The sequence below is a fragment of the Mustela erminea genome, chromosome 3 (genome assembly GCF_009829155.1).
Source record: "Mustela erminea isolate mMusErm1 chromosome 3, mMusErm1.Pri, whole genome shotgun sequence".
In the NCBI taxonomy this organism is placed as follows: domain Eukaryota; kingdom Metazoa; phylum Chordata; class Mammalia; order Carnivora; family Mustelidae; genus Mustela; species Mustela erminea.
In genome coordinates, this window is record NC_045616.1 from 158,618,644 (window position 1) to 158,639,452 (window position 20,809).

General features: G+C 44.8%; 1 protein-coding gene across 3 annotated transcripts in view; it reads right to left on the minus strand.

Moving 5' to 3' along the window:
- Positions 1-20,809, minus strand: part of ADCY2 (adenylate cyclase 2) — a 409,046-nt gene that overhangs the window by 61,052 nt on the left and 327,185 nt on the right. For all 3 annotated transcript variants that reach the window (XM_032337793.1, XM_032337794.1, XM_032337795.1), the window contains exons 15-16: positions 14,723-14,807; positions 3,155-3,292 (exon numbers count right to left, since the gene is read on the minus strand). In XM_032337793.1, the coding sequence (XP_032193684.1) occupies positions 3,155-3,292; positions 14,723-14,807 (223 nt within the window). The remainder of the gene's footprint in view (positions 1-3,154; positions 3,293-14,722; positions 14,808-20,809) is intronic.

A 20,809-nucleotide genomic window follows, 5' to 3' on the forward strand; every position in this document is an offset into this window, starting at 1 on the left:
AAGGCGACAGATCTTACTTTACGTGTACTCTACCCAAGACAAAACTAAGAAGCAGTACATGCAGAAAGATGAGAAAGAAAAGGAAAAAAGGAAAGCCTTTTTGCTTTATCCCAAAGAGAACACTTCAAAACCACAGGACCTTTGCAAGGGGACCGGAGTGAGGCTATGACTTTCAAAGGAAACATTTTTTGGATGAAAAATTAAAGTTTCTTCCCAGGGACCTGAGCAGAACAGGCAGCTTTCCCCCAGCACGTGCACGCGTGTGCGCGCGCACGCGCGCGCGCGCACACACACACACACACATACACGAGCTGCTCTTCTTTTAAAATGGGAGTCCAAGGTCTGGATCAGCCTCACTGGGCTAAAGAGGGCTACAAAATAGTGAAGCCACAACTTGGCAGCAGGGCTCAGTCAATCTGGAAATTGTGTTCTCAAAGGAAGGGCTGGTAAGTCTAAAAAGCTATGCTGAATTAAACAGAAACCTCGCCAGGATGGGGCTTGAAGCAGGCTTAGGAAAAAAGGCACAGAAATCACGCCGGCATCATTTAACGGTGCCCAGGTAAAGACCGGAGGGCACCCGTGTCCCAGCAGAAAGGGTCTTCTTGCCAGAGAGTGGGCGGATGACCCTGGGCGTCCACTTTCTTGCCCAGCACCCTCTGGTGCTCAGACTCTGAATGTTTCATCAGTGTGGTCCATGACAGGAGACCCTGTGTCCGTCTCCTGCCATCACAACTTAGGGGACAGCGGTCCGAGTAGCTGGAGGGCATGCCTCTGAAAATCTTCAGATGTGGCCAAAGACCCCACCTTGGTGAAAAAGCCCTTCCCCTTCTGTGGTTAATAAGAAATGATAAGAAAGCTTTACAACCAGGGGTAGTGATTTCCTTTCCCTGCCTACTGTCGGCTTTCATACCGCTTTATGGTGTTGCTTTGAAATCGTAAATGCAAAAGGGTTGCTGATGGAGAAGACCTACTGATTTCACAGCACCGGCGATCAACAGAAATGATGGGCGGAAAAAGGTCATCTGCTTCCTCCTTGCCCACGGCTCGGCTGCGGGGGGGGGGGGGGGGGCGGGGTGGCGGTGAGGGGGGAGCAAAGCCTTATTTCATTCCTGTCTCGAGGGTCATCTATCATACTCCTGACCTGTGTCGCACAGACTTCTCTACCTCTGTCGGCAACAAATTCCTTTTGCCACGAGAAAGGGAAACAATGCTGGGAGATGTATTTCTGGTCCCGAGGATGCATTTTTTTCTCCAAAGGAAACAGTATATATATATATATATATATATATATATATATATATATATATATATAAATATAAATAATATAAATAAATAAATATCTGCTGCTAAGTGCTCAGCTCCTCAACCATTTACAGACAGTGTCTGGCCCTCAGTCCCACTGAATATTCTCTCTGAAATGCAATCAGGTGTGCTTCCCATGTCGGTTCTATCTTAAAAAAAAATTGGTGATAAATCCTGGTTTTATCAGGCCAAGGGCACCCCTGCCCCTTCTCCAGGACTCCTAAAGAAGGATTTCTAGGCAGAGGGAAGCGGAAGAGGCCGTCCCAGCTCTGGCTTCCCGCCGGCAGCAGCCTCACCGGAGTCTGCACATGCATCCCAGAAGGGACACGCTCCACGGAGGAACGGCAGGACAGACGCCAAGAAAACACCCGAGGTCCCCTTCAGCCTAGGCCCGTTGCTACGTCCTAACGCAAACACCGGCTCTTAATCGATCCCGGATGCTGCATATCCCCCACCCCCCAACCCCGGGACTCCTTCTCCCCGTCCCCTAGAAGACAGCACAGCCGGCCCTGCCCTCTCTCCTTGCCACCTCTCCACACGTCTGTTGCTGGCTGGGAGACTCACGGTGGCTTTACCCTGCTGCCTGCCGGTCTCCTGGACTTCACCATGAACTCCCAGAGGCAGGGAACAGACTTTGGGTTCCAGCATCTAGCAATGCACCAGGCACATACTAATGCTCGATAGATCTTTTTATGCCAAATGAAAGCTAAATGGCAAAAACTATGTGTTTATTATTTAATATATATATAGTCTACCTCCTCAACTTATTTCCTGCTTCTGGAAGGCAAGGACTAGACATGATGCTGTGTAGTTCAAACAACCAGTAAAACACCCAAAATATGAAGTATCTTCAGGCCTTACGGTCGATGGCGATAATGTCAGAATAATAATGATGACTGCCGGGTGCCCGGGTTGGTTACGTGTCTCTTCTGAAGGACACGGCCTGAGTGGTAACACTGATCTAGTAAGAGACACCACTGGTTCAATACTCACAAGCCGCCTGGGGCTGTCCTAGACGTGGGAGTGGGGGAGTCAAAGAGACCATGACCAGACTTCACCAGGGCTCGGGGGCTCGCGGCAGGATTCCTGAGGCACACAGACTCTACTGGCTCCTCCAGGAATTCCTTCCATGTTTTTCCACGACAGCTTTGCTCTGGTTAGTGTAACTAGCCTCTAATAACCGTACACCCCCTCAAGATCTACGTTAGCAATGACCATCCCAGCACATGGCCCATAGTCTATAGCGGAAGGGTCTGGAGCCTTAAGGTTTTATGAGACTCTAGTAAATAACCTTGTCTGAGCAGCAGCTAGCCCCTCGAGGTCCCGGAAGCCTTGCTTCCACATTCCTTAGGATTTATGCTATCTCTAAGCCCCACTAACTAAAGAGTCTAGAATCAGTCACTCCTCCCAACCCCGGTGCAGCGCTTCCTGCCCATGGGTCCTGTCTCCGCGCTATGGTAAAGGCACCCTTTTGCCCCAAAGATGTCTCAAGAATTCTTTCTCGATCATTCGCTCCTGGTCTCAGTAGTGGAAATGGGGGCTGTGGAAGTTTAATGAACACCTCGAAAATCCCCAGCTGGAAAGGTGGGCAGCTAACGTTGGAGACCGGGCCTTTCAGACTCTAGGCACTCCCTGCATCTCGATGGTTCTGTGTCTTTGGTGATTCCCCCGCCGGCGTTCAGCATCGTCTCTGAGGCCAGCAGGGAGGTGAGAAGCTGCCGGTGCCGCGGGCGGCGCTGAGTTGAAGAGGGGGTAACTCGTGTCACGGGGAGCTACGGCCGAGGTCGGAAAGTCCCACCGTGTCGGGCACCAGAAGCCAAGAGGGTCGCGCCTGGCGGGCGCCCTGACTCACCATGTTGAACACGGCCATGGTCAGAATGATGGCCGTGGTGAGGACGGTGAGGGAGACGCGTGGCCAGGGCCGGTCCGCGATGATGCCCGACGACTTCAGCAGCCACAGGAGAGAGGCCGAGGCTTTCTTGCTGCATTGCTGGGAGGAGACAGAAGAGGAAACACATTGCATGAAGTTTCTTCATGAGGCTTAAAACCACCAGAGGCCTCAGGATTCTTCACAGAGCAAAGGAGCAGGCTCTGCTCCGCCCCACCCCTGAGGCCCAGACCAGGTCACAAACCTTATTAAAATTATGTTGGCATCACTGTTACAAATGAAGAACAAATCAGTTAAATTTCTATGTTAAACATAGAACGACCTGAAATTACTATTATTTTTATTATTTTAAAAATCTCTGGTAAAGGAAAAATGTGTTAGTTAATTAAACCATCTGGGGGATGTGTTGGGTCTCAGATCACAGCGATGATAGAGCCGTTATCATCACTGAGTAGATCCGTGCGGAAAACAGAGCGGCCGGAAGCTCACCGTCAGAACACACGGGACCCCAAAGCAGACTGAAGTCCGTACCTCCAGGACAACTCCTGCTGCTCTGGGGAGTGCGTCCTGCTGATGGCTTTACCTCACCCCACCCAGTGGGTGCTGCTTTCCACTTGGAGAGGCTCTTCTCCAAATTTTTAATTGTGTTAAAAAACACATAGCAGAACACTCTCCCTCTTCATTTTTTTTAAGAAGGATTTTTTATTTATTCATTTGAGAGACAGAGAGGGAGAGAGCACAAGCAGGGGAAGAACAGAGGGAGAAGGAGAAGCAGACCCCCGCCGCGCAGGGAGCCCGAAGCAGGACTCGATTCCAGGACCCTGGGATCATGACCTGAGACGAAGGCAGACACTTAACCGACTGAGCCCCCCAGGCGCCCCGCCATCTTCATTTGTAAGCGCCCGGTCCAGTAGTGTTAACCGTATTCACATTGTTGTGTAGCATAGGTCTGCGATTTTTCACCTCACACAACTGAAAGTCTAGACCATTATAGAACTTCCCTCCCCCCTTCCCCTGGGCCACCACTGTCTTACTTCTGCCTCTAAGCTACCCTGGGTGTCTAATAAATGTGGAATCATGCGCTATGGGTGTTTTGTGACCAGCTTCTTTCCCTCAGCCGCATCTCGAGGCTCATCCATGCTGTCACATGTGACGAGATTTCCTTCTTTCCATAAAGTTGAATAATATTCTGTTCTATGTAACCACATTTTATTTACCCATTTGTCTGTGGATGGACACTGTGTGGCCTCTGGTTTGTGGCTCTTGCGAACAACGGGTTAGTGACCATGGACACTGGAGAAGGTCTCTGGGGATGAGAAAGGACTAAGGTATTTACAGGATGGCAATGTTCCCTCAGCATTTTCTGGGGCCCAGACTCTGCTCTGTGGGATTTCAGGGCGTGAGGTCACTTCATCCTGAAGGCTGCCTTTCCAGAGAGGGGCCGCCATGATCTGGACCTTCATCCAGGTGTAGGGGAATAGAGGTGGGGAGAGTCCTGAGGGGTGGCTGACAGGCGACCTGTGCCAGGCGCTACTGTGCACAGTCACAGAGGTCCCCTGACATGGCAAGCGGGTACGTAAGACTTCTCTAGGGATCTACATTTTCACCTTCATGCGAAAGGCGCTGTGGCTGGATGGCTACGTGTCCTGAAAACACCAAAAAGAGGTTACGATTTCAAAAATTTTAAGAGAAGGCCAACATCCTCTCACTTTCTGACTTGTACTAAGTTAATATGATGGTAAAACAGGTGTAACAGCCATTACCCCCAGCAGCAAATCCTCCCCAGCAAACAAGCAGCCCCTTTATTTCGCTCACTCTTTTACATCTTTCTGTTGGATTCTCAAAAACATGTTTGCTTTAGTCTCAAAAATGGAAGCATCACAGTGTGTCACATGCTGATACGATGCGATTAAATGAGATTCTTTTTTTAGCAATCTTACTAATTAATTTTTTTATTTAGAGTTAGCTTGAGGGGAGAGGGGCAGAGGCAAAGGGAGAGAGAGAGAAGTTCAAGCAGACTCCCTGCTGAGTGTGGAGTCCGATGACGGACTTGATCCCAGCACGCTGAGATCATGACCTGAGGCGAAATCAAGAATCATGATGCTTAACTGACTGAGCCACCCCGGTGCCCTTATGTGAACTCCTACAACAAAGTTACTGGTTAGGACAGTAAGGACCAGCCCAGGGGCCCAGGATCAAACATCCACAGTTGAGCGACTTTCTGCAGGTTAACTATCCTCCATGGTCTCAGCTTCCTCATCTCTAAAATGGGGCAATAATACTCCTCTCCTTGGTCTTGTAAGAGATTAAATGAGCCACGTCAGGCACTGGGTTGGGACTTAAAAGCCTTAGCTCTTGTTACATTTATGAAGAAAACATAATACTTCTCAGAGACATTTTAGGGGCTAAAAATCTCCTCGCTTCCTATCAATATGAACAAAAACCCCTCATCTTCCCTCTTTTTCACTACAGTGTTTCCTCCAGGCAGCCTGCCTTCTCTCTTCATTCCTCTCGCCAACTAGAGGCCAAGAAGAGAAGTGTTCCACACATGAGACTGAGCACCGCTGGCCACAGGACAAGGAAATAGGCGGTGACTGGGACACGGGCCATGAACCACAATACAGAGAGAGGAGGAGGAGGTGAAGATGTTTGCGGAAGCCGAGGAGAGAAGAGATGTCGGAAGGGAGAGGAGACCCTGGATTCTACTGCGGCTCTGGGCAAAAGCTCTGCTCGGATCCTGATGTGGTAATTTAGCTCAGTTGATTCTACTTTGGGTTAAGTATTCGAGTAAAATCTCTGCTGGAAAAATAAGTTTACCAAAATTTGCATCATCCCAGTGAAACATCATAATGGTACCATCTCCCAGAATATTTAGGCATTTATTCAGAAGGTGCTTTTCAGATGAAAACGAGAGCCCAGGTTCGTTTCTCCATGTGGTCTTTGGGTTAGCGACTGGCATCACTCCAGTCAAATCTGCGTCCTGTCCTGCCTTTCTTGACCACCAGGGGGTCTCGCCTTATGCACGTGGCCTCCCAATCACAGTGAGCTGACTGTGGGCCTTCCAGAAACACACTTGGCTGTTAATGCCCCCGCATCCACTGACAGATACAGATGCGGAACTGGGACTAACTGCAGTGGCAGATGGAAAAGGAGAAAGAATAATTTTATATGGAAACGCTGCCCTGGGTTTGGTGCTGGGGACAGCGACCAGGGCAGCTGGCTAACAAGGGTGTGGATGGAAGTCAATGTTCTTCATTCAGTACAGGCAGAAGATTCTCCTCAGAAAAATGAAATGTTCATATACTATGTTTGGATTAAAGGAAAAACAACAGGAAAAAAATATTTCCTCCCCCTTCATCCTTTCTGCCCCTTACCCCATACCCCCACCCCACTTTGAACCTCTTGCACTGGAAACAATGGGTAATCCGCATTCTAAAATTCTTCCTAATTTAACATGATCTTTATAGCATGGATTGCATTGGCAATTTCATTAGGATCCTTTTACTTTTCTTATTTCTTATTTTTATTTTTAGACAGAGAGCACACGTGTGCACGTGCGTGTGGGGGGGCAGGAGAATGGGGGGGAGAGAGAGAATCTCAAGCAGGTTCCACACACAGTGTGAAGCCACACGTGGGGCTTCATCTCACAACCCTAAGATCATGACTTGAGCGGAAATCAAGAGTTGGACACTTAACAACTGACTGAGCCACCAGGAGCACCGGTGTCCTTTTAAAAAATAAAATCAATTGCCCAAAAAGAAATAGATGTTGCTATTAAGATTAATACAATGAAAAAAATTTCAAAAAGCTATAAATATAATGGGAAGTAACACATTTTTATTATTAGAAAAACAAAACTCACCTTAAAATCTTGCCTGAAAAAATGGTGACTTTTTTATATAAGCATGCATTTTTTGTGTATTTGCCTGAAGGAAAACCTACTTTGGCATTTTAATTCCTCAAGGACTGTCTTTTTGAATGGCAGCAAGCAGCTGTAGCATAATTACTTGTAACATCGTACATGTGCCACAGAGACCACCATGTGTACTTCACTTCTTTAACTGTACTCGCTTTTCCTACAGAAAGGCTTCTTGATGCCAGTCAGTCCTATTTTACCAATCAACGTGTTTCATTCATAAGCCCTGAGTGAACCACATTCCTCAGCTGTCCATCCACTGTGTGGCACTCACAGCCTGTCCACATTGTGCTATCTTCGATGATGCACTTGTCTCTGGGAACACGGAGAGCTGGCTGAGGATGGTGACCTTATCACACCCCTCTTCATATTCCCCAAGTGGCACAGTGTGCAGCAAAGAGCAGGGACTCAACAGAGGTATGCTCGGTATGTTATCTTTCACTCAACAATCTTATCTTCATGTGTATCAGCCACTTATTCTTCAAAGAGAAATTTCTAGCAGTCAGAAACAAAGAAGGAGTTCACTGCTAGAGGGACTGAGACTGTGGGGTTGGCCTAGGAGTGTTCTAGAACTGGACACAAGCTGCAACACCTAAAGGGTGGGCTTCTGATGCCCACAGGAAAGAAGATGTTGTCTTGGGCTTACAAAGGGCGAACAGCTGAGACCAAGAACCCTGAATAAAAGCAGAAGCTCAAGGGGTGGATACATTTTTTCAAATTAGTGTTTTCATTTACTTTGGGGAAGTACTCAATAGTGGAATTACTGGATCATATGAGCACTGAGTAATTTACAGAGCTGTTGAATCATTATATAGCACACCTAAAACTAATATAACACTGCATGTTAATTATACTTCAACAAAAACAAAACAAACAAACAAACAAATCCCAGAGGCCTCAGAAGACTGCTCCCTCTATGTAAACTAGTCTTAAACTTCTAATAAACTTAGATAAATTCTAACTCTAAATATGGTGAGGAGTTTGAAATCATATTATATACTTCATAATAGGAGCCTCAAGTTGAGGGGTTATTCACTGGGTCAAAGACCAGAAAAAGCCCTTCGAGTTCCTGCTAGTGGTTGGAGGATAAGTCCCACCAAACATGACCTCAAAATAAAAAAGAAATTAGGAACCACATAGGACTATGGCCCATAAGAGGAAGAATCAACAGACACAACAGAAAGTAGAATTAGCACCACAGGACCTTCACGTATCATCCATCTTCAACAGCCTGCAAAATTATATTGAAGTAGTCTAGGATGGATTAGAGCACATAACTAATGAGCCCTTAAGAGAAAATAACAGATGCATTTTTAAAAAGATCCACAGACTCTCAAGAGATGAAAACGTAGATATTGAAAAACTCAGTAGCTGTGCTGGGAAGGGTAGGATAGCTCTGAGGAAATAGCCCATAGAACAGAAAGGGATGAAAACCATAAAAGGAATCTTGAGGCACAGAAGGCATAATGAAGATTCCAGACACTTGTAATGAAAGTTTGAGAAAAAGAGAAGAGAAGGACCAGGAAAGAAACAAAATACAAGGAACTACAGACCAGCTGCTTAGTGGACCTGGAGAAAAGCATGAGCTCCATGACTGATGTGACATTCTGACTCCCTGACAGGAAAATGAAAGCAAACTTCTACCTCAGCACAAGGAATCTGTGGCCCATAACTGACAAGGAGAAAATCTACAAACCACCAGAGAGAAGGCATATTGCCAGCCAAGAAACATCAATTAGCCTCTAGATCTCTCCTTGGAAAATATGGACTCACGTTTTCACAATATTAGAAAAATTATCACACACAATTAATCAATGAAAAAAAAAACCCCAGACCATTGTTTAAATACAAAAGCTGAGTACATTATGCACAGGGTCTCACTGAAAGGATTATCCTTTGGGACTACGGAGACTGAGTCCTAGGAGAAGGAAGAAAGCTGAGACACTGACACGCAGTAAGAATGATGGCAACAAAGAATAACAAGAAGAGTTTAAATTTAGAAAAATGTATCCAATACTCTTCATCCTTCTGGGCTCTTGTACAGCTTACTGCCTCAGCTCTTACCTTCCCTTCTTCGGCATAACTCCAGAGTTTCTGATTTCAAGAATCTGGTCATCTTATTCCATCTTCCATATTCGAGAATGAAATGGAAGACAGAATGATCAGATCTAGAGGACGGTATTCTTCCTCAACAAGGTGGAGATATTACTGAGCTCCACTGGTCATGGGTACATTACACATTTGAAGTTAATGAGTAAAAAGAAAATAGTCCCTTGAGGGAATAAGGGAGAACAGATAACTTGCATGGATCTAAGACAATACTGAAGAGGAAGAAAAAAAAAAAGTAACAGCAAAGAAGATACATGATGAATTAAAGAAAAAGTGAAGTAAGTCTAGTAGTAATTATAATACACGTAAATGTGTTATACTTGTCAGGTAAAAGAGAGAGACTGCTAGATCCGAGGAAATAACTTGCAACTAGATGTTGTTTACCAGAGACACACCTAAAACCCACATACTGACAAGGAAAAGCTGAACAACAAGAAGGAAGGAGAGGACAGTGGGAAAATACAACAGAAAGCTGGCAGAATTACATTGGCACTGGAGAAAATAGACTTCAAGGGAAAAACACTGCTGGGGCATAGAAAGCTTTTCTATCAGCCAGTGTGTGACCTACTTTCCTTCCACAGGACAGACTTGATGTTTGTGCTTTAATCTCTGCCGGGAACAGGGTCGGTGGGCGGGCACAGAATCTCTGCGACACAAAGCCCAAGACGACCACATTGAGAGAAAAATCTCTTCTGACGTGTGTCAGCATTTTCATGTAGTGTGTCTGGCATCCTTGTTCTAAAAGACGCTCTGGGGGGTGGCTTTCTTGGTGTTATTTTTGGTTAGAGTCACTCTCTTGTATTTGTTGCTGAGATGTACATCTATTCCGGTCATTTAGTGTTAATCTGGCTGTAATCACGTACTTATTCCTAGTAGTCTGATGACAAGTATTACTACTTTCATTGCTGACTTTACTGACAATGTAAAGGGGATCTCTTATTTTACGTTTTAGTTTCTACTTTGCTAAACTGAATTGTTTTGATTATCAAGTAAAATAATAGATTTTCTTATTTGTAGGATTCTCCTAAATGTGAAAACATTTTGCAAAGTATTATTATGAGAGGGACTTTCTTACTAGAATAATTTAGTGTCTAAATTCACTCGTAAATTAAAAATTTCCCCCATCTTACCAAAAGTCTTTTAAGAAGAAGCCGTACTTTCTTCCCCAGAATCCAGTTTTAAAATAAACGGGGCCAACAGCTGAATAATGTGTGTCAGGAAACTAGACCAGAGGGAAATACGAATGAGACTCTCTGTGAGGTGTCTTGACTTTCCAACGTGATTTTCACCAGTGGATGGCTTGGCCATCACTGCAAGGCATCCTCCGTGCCACGCATGCCCATGACCATGAACATGGACATCCTAGCGCTGGGTGCTCACCTGCTGGTGACTCTCTCCACACACAGTCTGACGCCTTCCAAAACATTCCCCCTCCATGACTGCAAGTGGAAACTGCTGAAGCGGGCAGTGCCTCCAGAGCCGGACACCTCTCGTCCACAAAATGCGGGGCTGGATAAGGCCGTCTCTGGGTTTCCTGTCTGCTCTCAAGGTTTGCCACTCAGAAATGCTAACGCCACAGTGCCTGCAGACACCTGACAAGGGAGGACGGGGAAGGGCCAGGATGCCGGCAGGCCAGGACCCTGGCAGCCTTGGCAGCAGGGATTGGCGACTGGGGCTGAACTCAGAGCCACGCGCTCGGAAGAAGTCAACCCGGGGGGAGGATGAGGGCCAGACGTGTTCTGTGCAGCAGTGCCGGCAGGCTGCTGCTGGTACACCCCAACATTCCCTCTACTGTCCCGAGGTGGAATATTTATCTTGTATCTCAAGTGCCTGTAGCACTACAATGAACAAAACGGGGCTGCAGCGAGCTTGCGAGCACGCTTGCTCTTGAAAAGATCACAGGTGACAATACAAAAGGGAAGTGCCACCGGCAGGCACGAGCAACGTGGGTGGTGACAACGGGGGGCTCTGCCCAGTTGGCTGGGCAAGGCCAGGAGACTAGTTCCAACTGAGGGGACAAGTCGAAGCAGACTGGAGTCAAGGAATAGTAGCATGTGTGAGATGGTGTGTCATCTTGGTGCGACGGGGGTCACCTGCTCACCAGCGCTGTGCGTGTCTGTCTGCCCTCAGGGCCTGGGCCCACGCTAGGGCATCTGAAGAGGATTCCTGTGCCACCAGGGTCACCTAACTGCCTCAGGGGTGGTGCTGGGGAGCAGGGGTGGTATGTGAGAGCAGGGGTGGCATTGGGGAGGCAGGCCTGGTGTTGGGGAGGCTGGGGTGGTATTGGGGATATACGGGTAGTGTTGGGGAGTAGGGGGGGTGTTGGGGAGGCAGGGGTGGTGGTGGGGAGGCAGGGGAAGGGGCGTGCAGAGCGGATGAGTGGACTCGGTGGAGGGGACCTCAGGAGATGACACGAGGCAGCAGTGTTTCCTCAGTGCATGCTTATGAAACGCTTCTGTGGGCAGCATTCAGCTGGCTTCACTGGGGGACAGAAAGCCAGCGCAGGGAACAATTCTTGTCTCCGAAAACACACTCTGTGTATGGGGAAACAGCAGTTACACTGAACCAAAAAAAAAAAAAAAAAGGGGGAGTCAATCACCTGTTACATAATCACGTGCTGAATTATACGGCACAGATCTGAGCCCCATGGCGCTGGAGGGAGGGCCCATTGCAGGGGCTGGTGGGTTTCTGAGAAAGCTTCTAGAAGGAAGGCGGTTGCAGGGCCCACCCACAGGCTGAAGTGAGCAACATGGGCAGGGGGAGCTTCCAGGGAGCTGCTGGGGCAGGGAGGGCGGGGGAGTGGAGCGGGGGAGGGGCGCAGGAGAGGGGCGCAGGGGGAGGGGCGCAGGGGAGGGGCGCAGGGGAGGGGCGCAGGGGAGGCAGAAAAAGGCATGAGGCCGGAGCGCTCCAGGCTTCTCATCACAGGAAATGTCATTTCCTGACTTTTTTCTCACACTGAACAACAATCTGTCTGATTTTTCTAGCAAAAAAAAAACAACAAAAAACCCTGCACTTCATGATCACTCTTATTTTTTGCCCATTTTAATGTGGGTCGCTCTCTCTCTCTCTCTTTTCAATCAAACCCAGCTGTACAATAATGACAAGTCAATGGCAGGCAGGTCCCCAGGGGGACAAAGGTAAAGCTCTTGGGGGAAAATTCTCCATCAGGCTTACCTTCTCTTGACCTCCTTTATCGAAGGATTTTACTTGAATATTAGCATGAATGTTGCCTCCGGCATTTAAGCTAACATATGTTAATGGGAGGATATGAAGGGTATTAATATTTCTGGGATATTAAATACACTTTCAGAAACTCAGTATTTAATCCAAAAATAAATGAAATCATAGGAACACTTCCTACATTTGGCAGGTTTTCAGGAGGCTAGGGGTGAGCAGTTAGGATGTCATGGTAGTTCTCCGTGATCACTAAGATTGTCGGTGACCCACGGCACTTTTGATTGAATTTGGAAGATAGACTAGAAAGCACACCGAAAGCCTTTTGACATTGGTTGTGCCTTAATTTCCTTGATGTTGGCAGTTATAAAAAAGTCCTTACAGAATCCTTTAAACAGTACAAAGAACCTCTTACGAGAATGAGAAGAATCCCTTGAATTTTACCAGGATTTCCTTTTGACCAGGGATTACAGCCAGTCGGTGGTGGGAGTGTGGAGAGACTCATTCCCTAATCCTGCTAATTCAAGGTCAGGAACATAGGTCCTCAAGCCTAGGCTTCCAGACCACTTCCGCCAAACCTAGCCTTCTTTCGAGGAGGAGGCAGGCACCCGTTCACTCCCAGCACTGAAATTTTCCCAGAAGGTAACACAGAGTTACAGACTCCCTAGCATCTGGTGTGTGGGTATCAGGGTCTTAGGAAGCCCCTGGTTGGAGGAGGAACTAGGCACTGTGGGTGTGGGATCCTGATGGCCCCGAAGCACCAGAGGGTGGGCCGGGGAGAGACAAGGAGTGGTGAGGTTGGCTGGATTACAGCCAGGCTGAGCCGAGAGACATTACGTAAGAACAGAAGCATTCTCTCAAAGCAACAAAGTTGCCCTGGAGAGCCTTTTTCCAGCCCTGCACCCTCCTCCCCACTTCTCTGTTTCTTTTTGACAGCAACTTAGTGGAAAGAAAAAAGTCAGCTTGAAACCTTAAAAACACACTATGTTCCCGGACCCTGAAGACTGGATTCCTTGGAACAGCAAGTGAGAAATGGGGCCATTTAGGCACAAGGACAGAAGCTGCTGTAAGCAGAATGAGGCTTGGATTTCCAGTGGGACCATGAAGGATAGTTCTTGTCTGAAACCTGAGAGATGGACTGCAGAAGCCTTCTGGGGGCCAGGAAGCAGAGGGGGGAGGAAATGACAGGGGAAAGCAAAAAGGAACAGGTTAGCGTGGGGGTAGTTTCCATTATTCCATTCCCAGGAACACCATGGGCTTCATTAGGACTTAAGGTAATGACTTGGTTCCTCACTCACCTTCTGAGAAAAGCCTATGTGCTTTTCCACGTAAGGAAAACGTGAACCTGGAGAACCAGACTTCTTTGTACTTAAGCATTTTAGAAACTTGACAAAGATTCCCATGGGGCAATATCTACAATCTATAGTTTTCAGGGATTTAAAGAAGCTTGAGATGCCACCTGTGCATTCCTGGAAATCGGAAACCATGGTGCCACTTTGGGAGGAGTTTCCAATCTGATTTGAAACATCTAAACTATAATCTAGCAAACACCCCCCCCATTGGTTTGCAAAGGTACGAGGCAGAAACCATATACAGTGTCCATTGTTGAGAGGCAGAGACATATTCTTAAATCTTAACACATTTTGGCTAAAAGATTTCTACACATCAGACTAGCATGTATCTGATGATTGGGACCTCGCTCAGAGTGGTCTCTCTTGTTTCTACACAAGAGAAAGCACTGTCTTTTTGGACTTCTGTCTCATTGTTGGCTTTCTTACGATGTTCTCATGGAGCCACTTGCTTTGGCCTCAGAATACTTAGATTTTTGATTCTTACATCCTGAACTAGCACTTGAACCATAACAGCTTGCAATGATTGCTTTAAATGAAAACACTAACAAACCTATTTTTACGTTTTTATATTTACATTTTCATATGTTCCAAATTTTTGTATCTTGAAAATGGATATAAAACACATATTTGGTTTAAATTTTAATTCCCCATACAGAAAAATCCTCCTATTACACTAGTGCTTACTGCTATAAAACTCTGAACAGTCAGAGAGGACACAAAGTGGTGACAGAAAAAAATAAACGTGAGTATAGTTTTACAGTGTGACAGCCAACACTTCAAATAATCCTCAAGTTAGTGTCTCGGCGGTGCCCACGCTGCGTGAGTTGACATTCTGGGCCACTGATGTGAAGCATGCAGGCCATTTACGGGGATCGGTGAGCTCCTGAAACGGTAAATCACCAAGCTCCCCTGTTTCAAGCAAGAAGTCAGTGTTCATCCCACGAGCACAGTTTTCCGAAGTTCCGTATTTGAAGTACCTACCAAAAGCTGCCCGGCAAAGCAGATGAAGAGGGTAAAGGCAAGCACGAGGAATGCGGCTCCGAAGGAGATCCCCAGGACGGACGTTCTACCAGGGAAGCAAAAAGGAACAGGTTAGTGTGGGGGTAGTTTCCGTGATTCTGGAAAGCCACCAGGAACACCCTGGGCTTCATTAGGACTTCGGGTAATGAGGACTTCATTCCCCGCTCAGCTTTTGAGAAATGAAACTGGAGCTAAAACCAAAAACACATCCAGAGAAAAGTGTGTTGCAACTGGGTCTGTCACCTTGCTGATTCATCAAAATTGCCCTAGAAGCACCAGGTCCTTGTGAAAGCAAAAAACCATCTTTTTTGGACTCTCTCACCGCAACGGCGCTTTGATGCCTGGGCCCGGCCTCTTCCCTGGGGGAGCAGCCTTGTCGGATGCCCCGAAGGGCCTCCTGGCCCATCCTTACCCCTGCTTACTCAGGAAACACTGAGTCCTCACCCTCCCCAAGACAACCCGGCAGATTCCACCTCCTTAAGCAATCACGCAGCTAAATGTTTCCTGAGGTTCCCCACAGACTTCAGGGACCACGGCCTTCACATTCTCGCCCAAGCTGATGAACACGCAAGCTTCTTCCTATGAGCACGTGAGATGCTGAGTTACAATTCTGCCACCAACAGGTTGTGGGTAGATAAAAAGCATTAAAAGAAGTGCATGCCTCTCTGAGACATCCTTTATTTTTTATTTTTAGTTTTTTAGAGATGTATTTATTCATTTCTGAGAGACAGAGTGCGAGAGAGAATCTCAGGCAGACTCCCCACTGAGCGCTGAGACCAATGCAGGGCTCAGTCTCACTTCCCTGAGATCATAACCTGAACCAAAATCAAGAGCCAGAGGCCTAACCGACTGAGCCACCAAGGCACCAAGAAACACCTTTAAAATCATTAAAAAGTTCAAAGCCTCTTAAATCCTCATGTACTCCAAAGATAGTATACAGGGGTATTAAAAGAGCTGGACCACAATGAATAATCAAAGAGGAAATTCATCTTACGGTTCTTGGTGCTATAGTAAATGGAACCGATTCTCTAATTTCCCTTTCTGTATTTTCATTGTTAGTGTATAAGAAAACAACTGATTTCTGTACATTAATTTTTCATCCTACCACATTACTGAATTGCTGTATGAGTTCTAGTAGTTCAGGGTGGAGTCTTTTGGGTTTTCCATATAAAGTATCATGTCACCTGCAAAGAGGGAGTTTGACTTCTTCATTGCCAATTTGAATAACCTTTATTTCTCTTTGTTTCTGATTGCTGTTGCAAGGACTTCTAGTACTATGCTAAACAACAGTGGCAAGAGTGGACATCCTGGTCGTGTTCCTGATCTCAACGGGAAGGCTGTCAGCTTTTCCCCATTGAAGATGATATTCACTGTGCGTTTTTCAAAAAGATTTTATGAAGTTGAGGAATGTTCCCTCTATCCCTATACTTTGAAGTGTTTTAATCAGGAACAGATGCTGGATTTCTGCATCAACTGAGAGGATCATGTGGTTCTTCTCTCTTCTCTTATTGAGTTGTTCTATCACACTGATTGATTTTCAAATGGTGAACCACATTTGCAACCCAGGGATAAATCTCACCTGGTCATGGTGGATAATCTTTTTAATGTACTGGTGGGATCTTTGCCTGGTTTGGGGATTAGAGTAATGCTGGCTTCATAAAAAGAGTCTTGAAGTTTTCCTTCTGCTTCAATTTTTTGAAACAGCTTCAGGAGAACAGGTATTATTTCTTCTTTGAAAGTTTGGTATAATTCCCAAGGAATCTGTCAGGTCCTGGGCTCTTGTTTTTTGGGAGGTTTTTGATCACTGCTTCAGTCTCGTTACTAGATATTGGTCTATTCAGGTTGTCAATTTCTTTCTGATTCAGTTTTGGAAGTTTATAGTTTTCCGGGAATACATCAATTTCATCTAGGTTGTTTAACTTATTGGCATGTAACTGTTGATAATAATTTCTGATGATTGTTTCTATTTCCTTGGTGTTAGTCATGATCTCTCCCCTTTCCTTCATAATTTTATTAATTTGGGTCTTCTCTCTTTTCTTTCAGATTAGTTTGGCCAATGGTTTATCAATCTTATTGATTCTTTCAAAAAACCAGCTTCTAGTTCCGTTGATGCGTTCTACTGTATCTCTAGTTTCTATCTCATTGACCTCTGCTCTGATCTTGATTATTTCCCTCCGTGTGTGTGGAGTTGGCTTAATTTGTTGTTGATTCTCCATAAGATACCTGGGAATAAACCTAACCAAAGAGGTAAAGGATCTGTACTTGAGGAACTACAGAACACTCATGAAAGAGATTGAAAAAGACACAAAAAGATGGAAGAGCATTCCATGCTCATGGATCAGAAGAATAAACATTGTTAAAATGTTTATACTGCCTAGAGCAATCTATACTTTCAATGCCATTCTGATCAAAATTCCACTGGCATTTTTCAAAGAGCTGAAGCAAACAATCCTAAAATTTACATGGAATCAGAAGAGACCCCGAATTGCTAAGGAAATGTTGAAAAAGAAAAACAAAACTGGCGGCATCACGTTGCCTGATTGCAAGCTTTACTACAAAGCTGTGATCACCAAGACAGCATGGTACTGGCATAAAAACAGTCACATAGACCAGTGGAACAGAGTAGAGAGCCCAGATATGGACCCTCAGCTCTATGGTCAAATAATTTTTGACAAAGCAGGAAAAAAATATACAGTGGAAAAAAGTCTCTTCAATAAATGGTGCTGGGAAAATTGGACAGCTATCTGTAGAAGAATGAAACTCAACGATTCTCTTATACCGTACACAAAGATAAACTCAGGATGGATAAAAGACCTCAACATGAGACAGGAATCCATCAGAATCCTAGAGAAGAACACAGGCAGTAACCTCTTCGACATCGGCAACTTCTTTCAAGATATGTCTCCAAAGGCAAAGGAAACAAAAGCGAAAATGAATTATTGGGACTTCATCAAGATCAAAAGCTTCTGCACAGCAAAGGAAACAGTCAACAAAACAAAGAGGCAACCAACAGAATGGAGAAGATATTCGCAAATGACAGTACAAAGGGCTGATATCCAGGATCTAAAAAAAACGCCTCAAACTCAACACACACAAAACAGATAATCATGTCAAAAAATGGGCAGAAGACATGAACAGATACTTCTCCAATGAAGACATACAAATGTCTAACAGACACATGAAAAAATGTTCATCATCACTAGCTATCAGGGAGATTCAAATCAAAACCACATTGAGATACTACCTTACACCAGTTAGAATGGCCAAAATTAACAAGACAGTAAATAACGTGTTTTGGAGAGGCTGTGGGGAAAGGGGAACCCTCTTACACTGTTGGTGGGAAGGCAAGTTGGTGCAGCCACTTTGGAGAACAGTGTGGAGATTCCTCAAGATATTAAAAATAGAGCTACCCTATGACCCTGCTATTGCACTACCAGGTATTTACCCCAAAGATACAGATGTAGTGAAAAGAAGGGCCATTTGTACCCCAATGTTCACAGCAGCAATGGCCACAGTCACCAAACTGTGGAAAGAACCAAGATGCCCTTCAACGGACAAATGGATAAGGAAGATGTGGTCCATATATGCTATGGAGTATTATGCCTCCATCAGAAAGGAAGAATACCCAACTTTTGTATCAACATGAACAGGACTGGAAGATATTTTGCTGAGTGAAATAAGTCAGGCAGAGAGAATCAATTATCATATGATTTCGCTTATTTGTGGAGCATAAGAAATAACATGGAGGACATGGGGAGATGGAGAGGAGAAGGGAGTTGGGGGAAATTGGAGGGGGAGGCAAATCATGAGAGACTATGGACTCTGAAAAACAATCTGAGGGTTTTGGAGGGACAGGGGGTGGGAGTCTGAGTGAGGCTGGTGGTGGGTATTATGAAGGGCAGGTGTTGCATGGAGCACTGCGTGCCGTACATAAACAATGATTCTGGAACACTGAAAAAAAATTTTTTTAAAGGAATAAAAGCTGCTATGCTGAGTGTTGAAGTTAAAAGAATTTCAAAAAAAGATGAAATTCAAATGAGACATTCAAGGAGAGGTCAGGTGGTGTCTCAGACTGCAGTAGAACCTTCTATCCATGAGGTTGGTCACAGACACTGAGGAGACAGAAGAATTGGCATAGAGAACAAAGCAGCGACACTGAGTATTGATGCATGGAAGGTTCAGATGGAACTCAGCAACATGCATACACAGCTGTGAGTTCACAGCAAGGGAAACAAAACAGATACCAGTGCCTGTGGCCATCATGATGGGAAGGTTCCACTGTGCTCACACCCTCAAGTACCTCCTCTATTATGCAATGATTTATGTATCACTCAAGGTCAACAAAAGCTTGGCTTCAAACCCAAAACTGAGCCTGACTCAGTGGTGCACTGGGCACTGAGTTATCTGCTAGAGTGAATTCCGGTGCTTTCAATTTACAGGACAGCTCTGATGGGCTTTCTTTGATTCTGTGCTGCCTGGTCCTTTCTGGTATTGACGTAATATCAGCTTCATCAGGTTGAGTTTAGAAACCTTATATTTTTTTTCCTTAGGTCCGAAACTGTTTAAATAACACATAAGTGGTCTCTTCTAGAAGGTTTGGTAAATAAGAACTGTAAAACCATCTGATGAGAGTGATGGTGGTCATGGTGATGGTGATGATCTTGATGATAATGTTGAGGGTGGTGGTGGTGATGGCAGCAATGATGGTGATAGTGACAATGGTGGTGGTGATGGTGATGGTGATGACACTGATGGTGTGATGGTGATGGTGGTGATCTTGATGATGATGATGGTGGTGATGATGATGATGATGGTGATGGTGATAATGACCATGATGATTATGATGGTGATGGTGGTAGAGATGGGTGATATGAAGATAGATTACTCTGTGCCAAGTACTATTCTAACGGCTTTATATGTAGAATTCACTTAATACTCACAATAATCATGGATAACATTTACTATCATTACCTCATTTTACCAAGGAGAAACTGAGGACCAGAGAAGTTGAAAACTTGCCTGAAGTCATAACTCTATTAAGTGGTGTGGTCAGGATTTATGCCCATTTGGTTGTATTTTTGACCCAGATTTGTTTTTTAGGAGCAGACGTGTCACATTTCTGTCTTGATTATTGGCTCTATTTCTTAAGTCAATTTTGATAATTTTCCTGGAAAATTTAGATTTAGATTTTCAAATGTAAAATATTCTACATAATATACTTTTAATTTTAAAAGTCTCCATTTTTGAAGCATTGTTTTCTTGACCTTAATGTCTTTTTTCTTTTTCTCTCTAGATCAGACTTTTGAAGTTTTTTCTTGATTGTTATTTATTGCCAATCTTTTGTATTTTCTAATAAATGCACTTAAGGAAATAAATATTTCTATAACTACTGCTTTAGCCAAATCCTACAGCTTTTGATTTGTAGTTACTCATTGTTGTTCTTCTCTAAAAAGTCTATAATTTCAACTTCCATTTCCTTTTAATGCAAAGTTATTCAGAAGTCTAATTTATAGATTCCACAAGGAGATTATTTTTGATCCGTTCCTGTTACTTCTAATTTTATTAGATTTGACCAGAGACTGTGGTCTCTATTATTTCTACTTTAACAATTTATTTTTCTCCTAGGGTGTGATGAACATGATTTACTTCTATTGTATCTTACAGATTTCTAAAAATATTAGGTATTTCTTTTTGCTGGAAACAAAGCATGTTCTCTAAATATGTCTATTGTCAGAGCCGATGAGTTAGTCAGATTTCCAGTGGGCTGACTTAATGGTTCAATTTGGTCTGTCAATTTTAGAATGTATTAATATTTTGGGCTAGGATTGTGGGATTGTCAATATATCTGAACGTTCTAATGGCTTCTCTTTATTTCAAAGAGATGCTGGAGTGTGTGAAGGTTTATGATTGTTAAGTCCTCTTGGTGACTCTACCATTGTACAAGTCTTTCTTTTTCTTGTGCTGAATGCCTTCCACTTGATTCCATGTCATCAGAAATTTTTATTCCTGCAGATTTCCTTTTCCTGTAAGTTGTTTCCCAGAATAGCT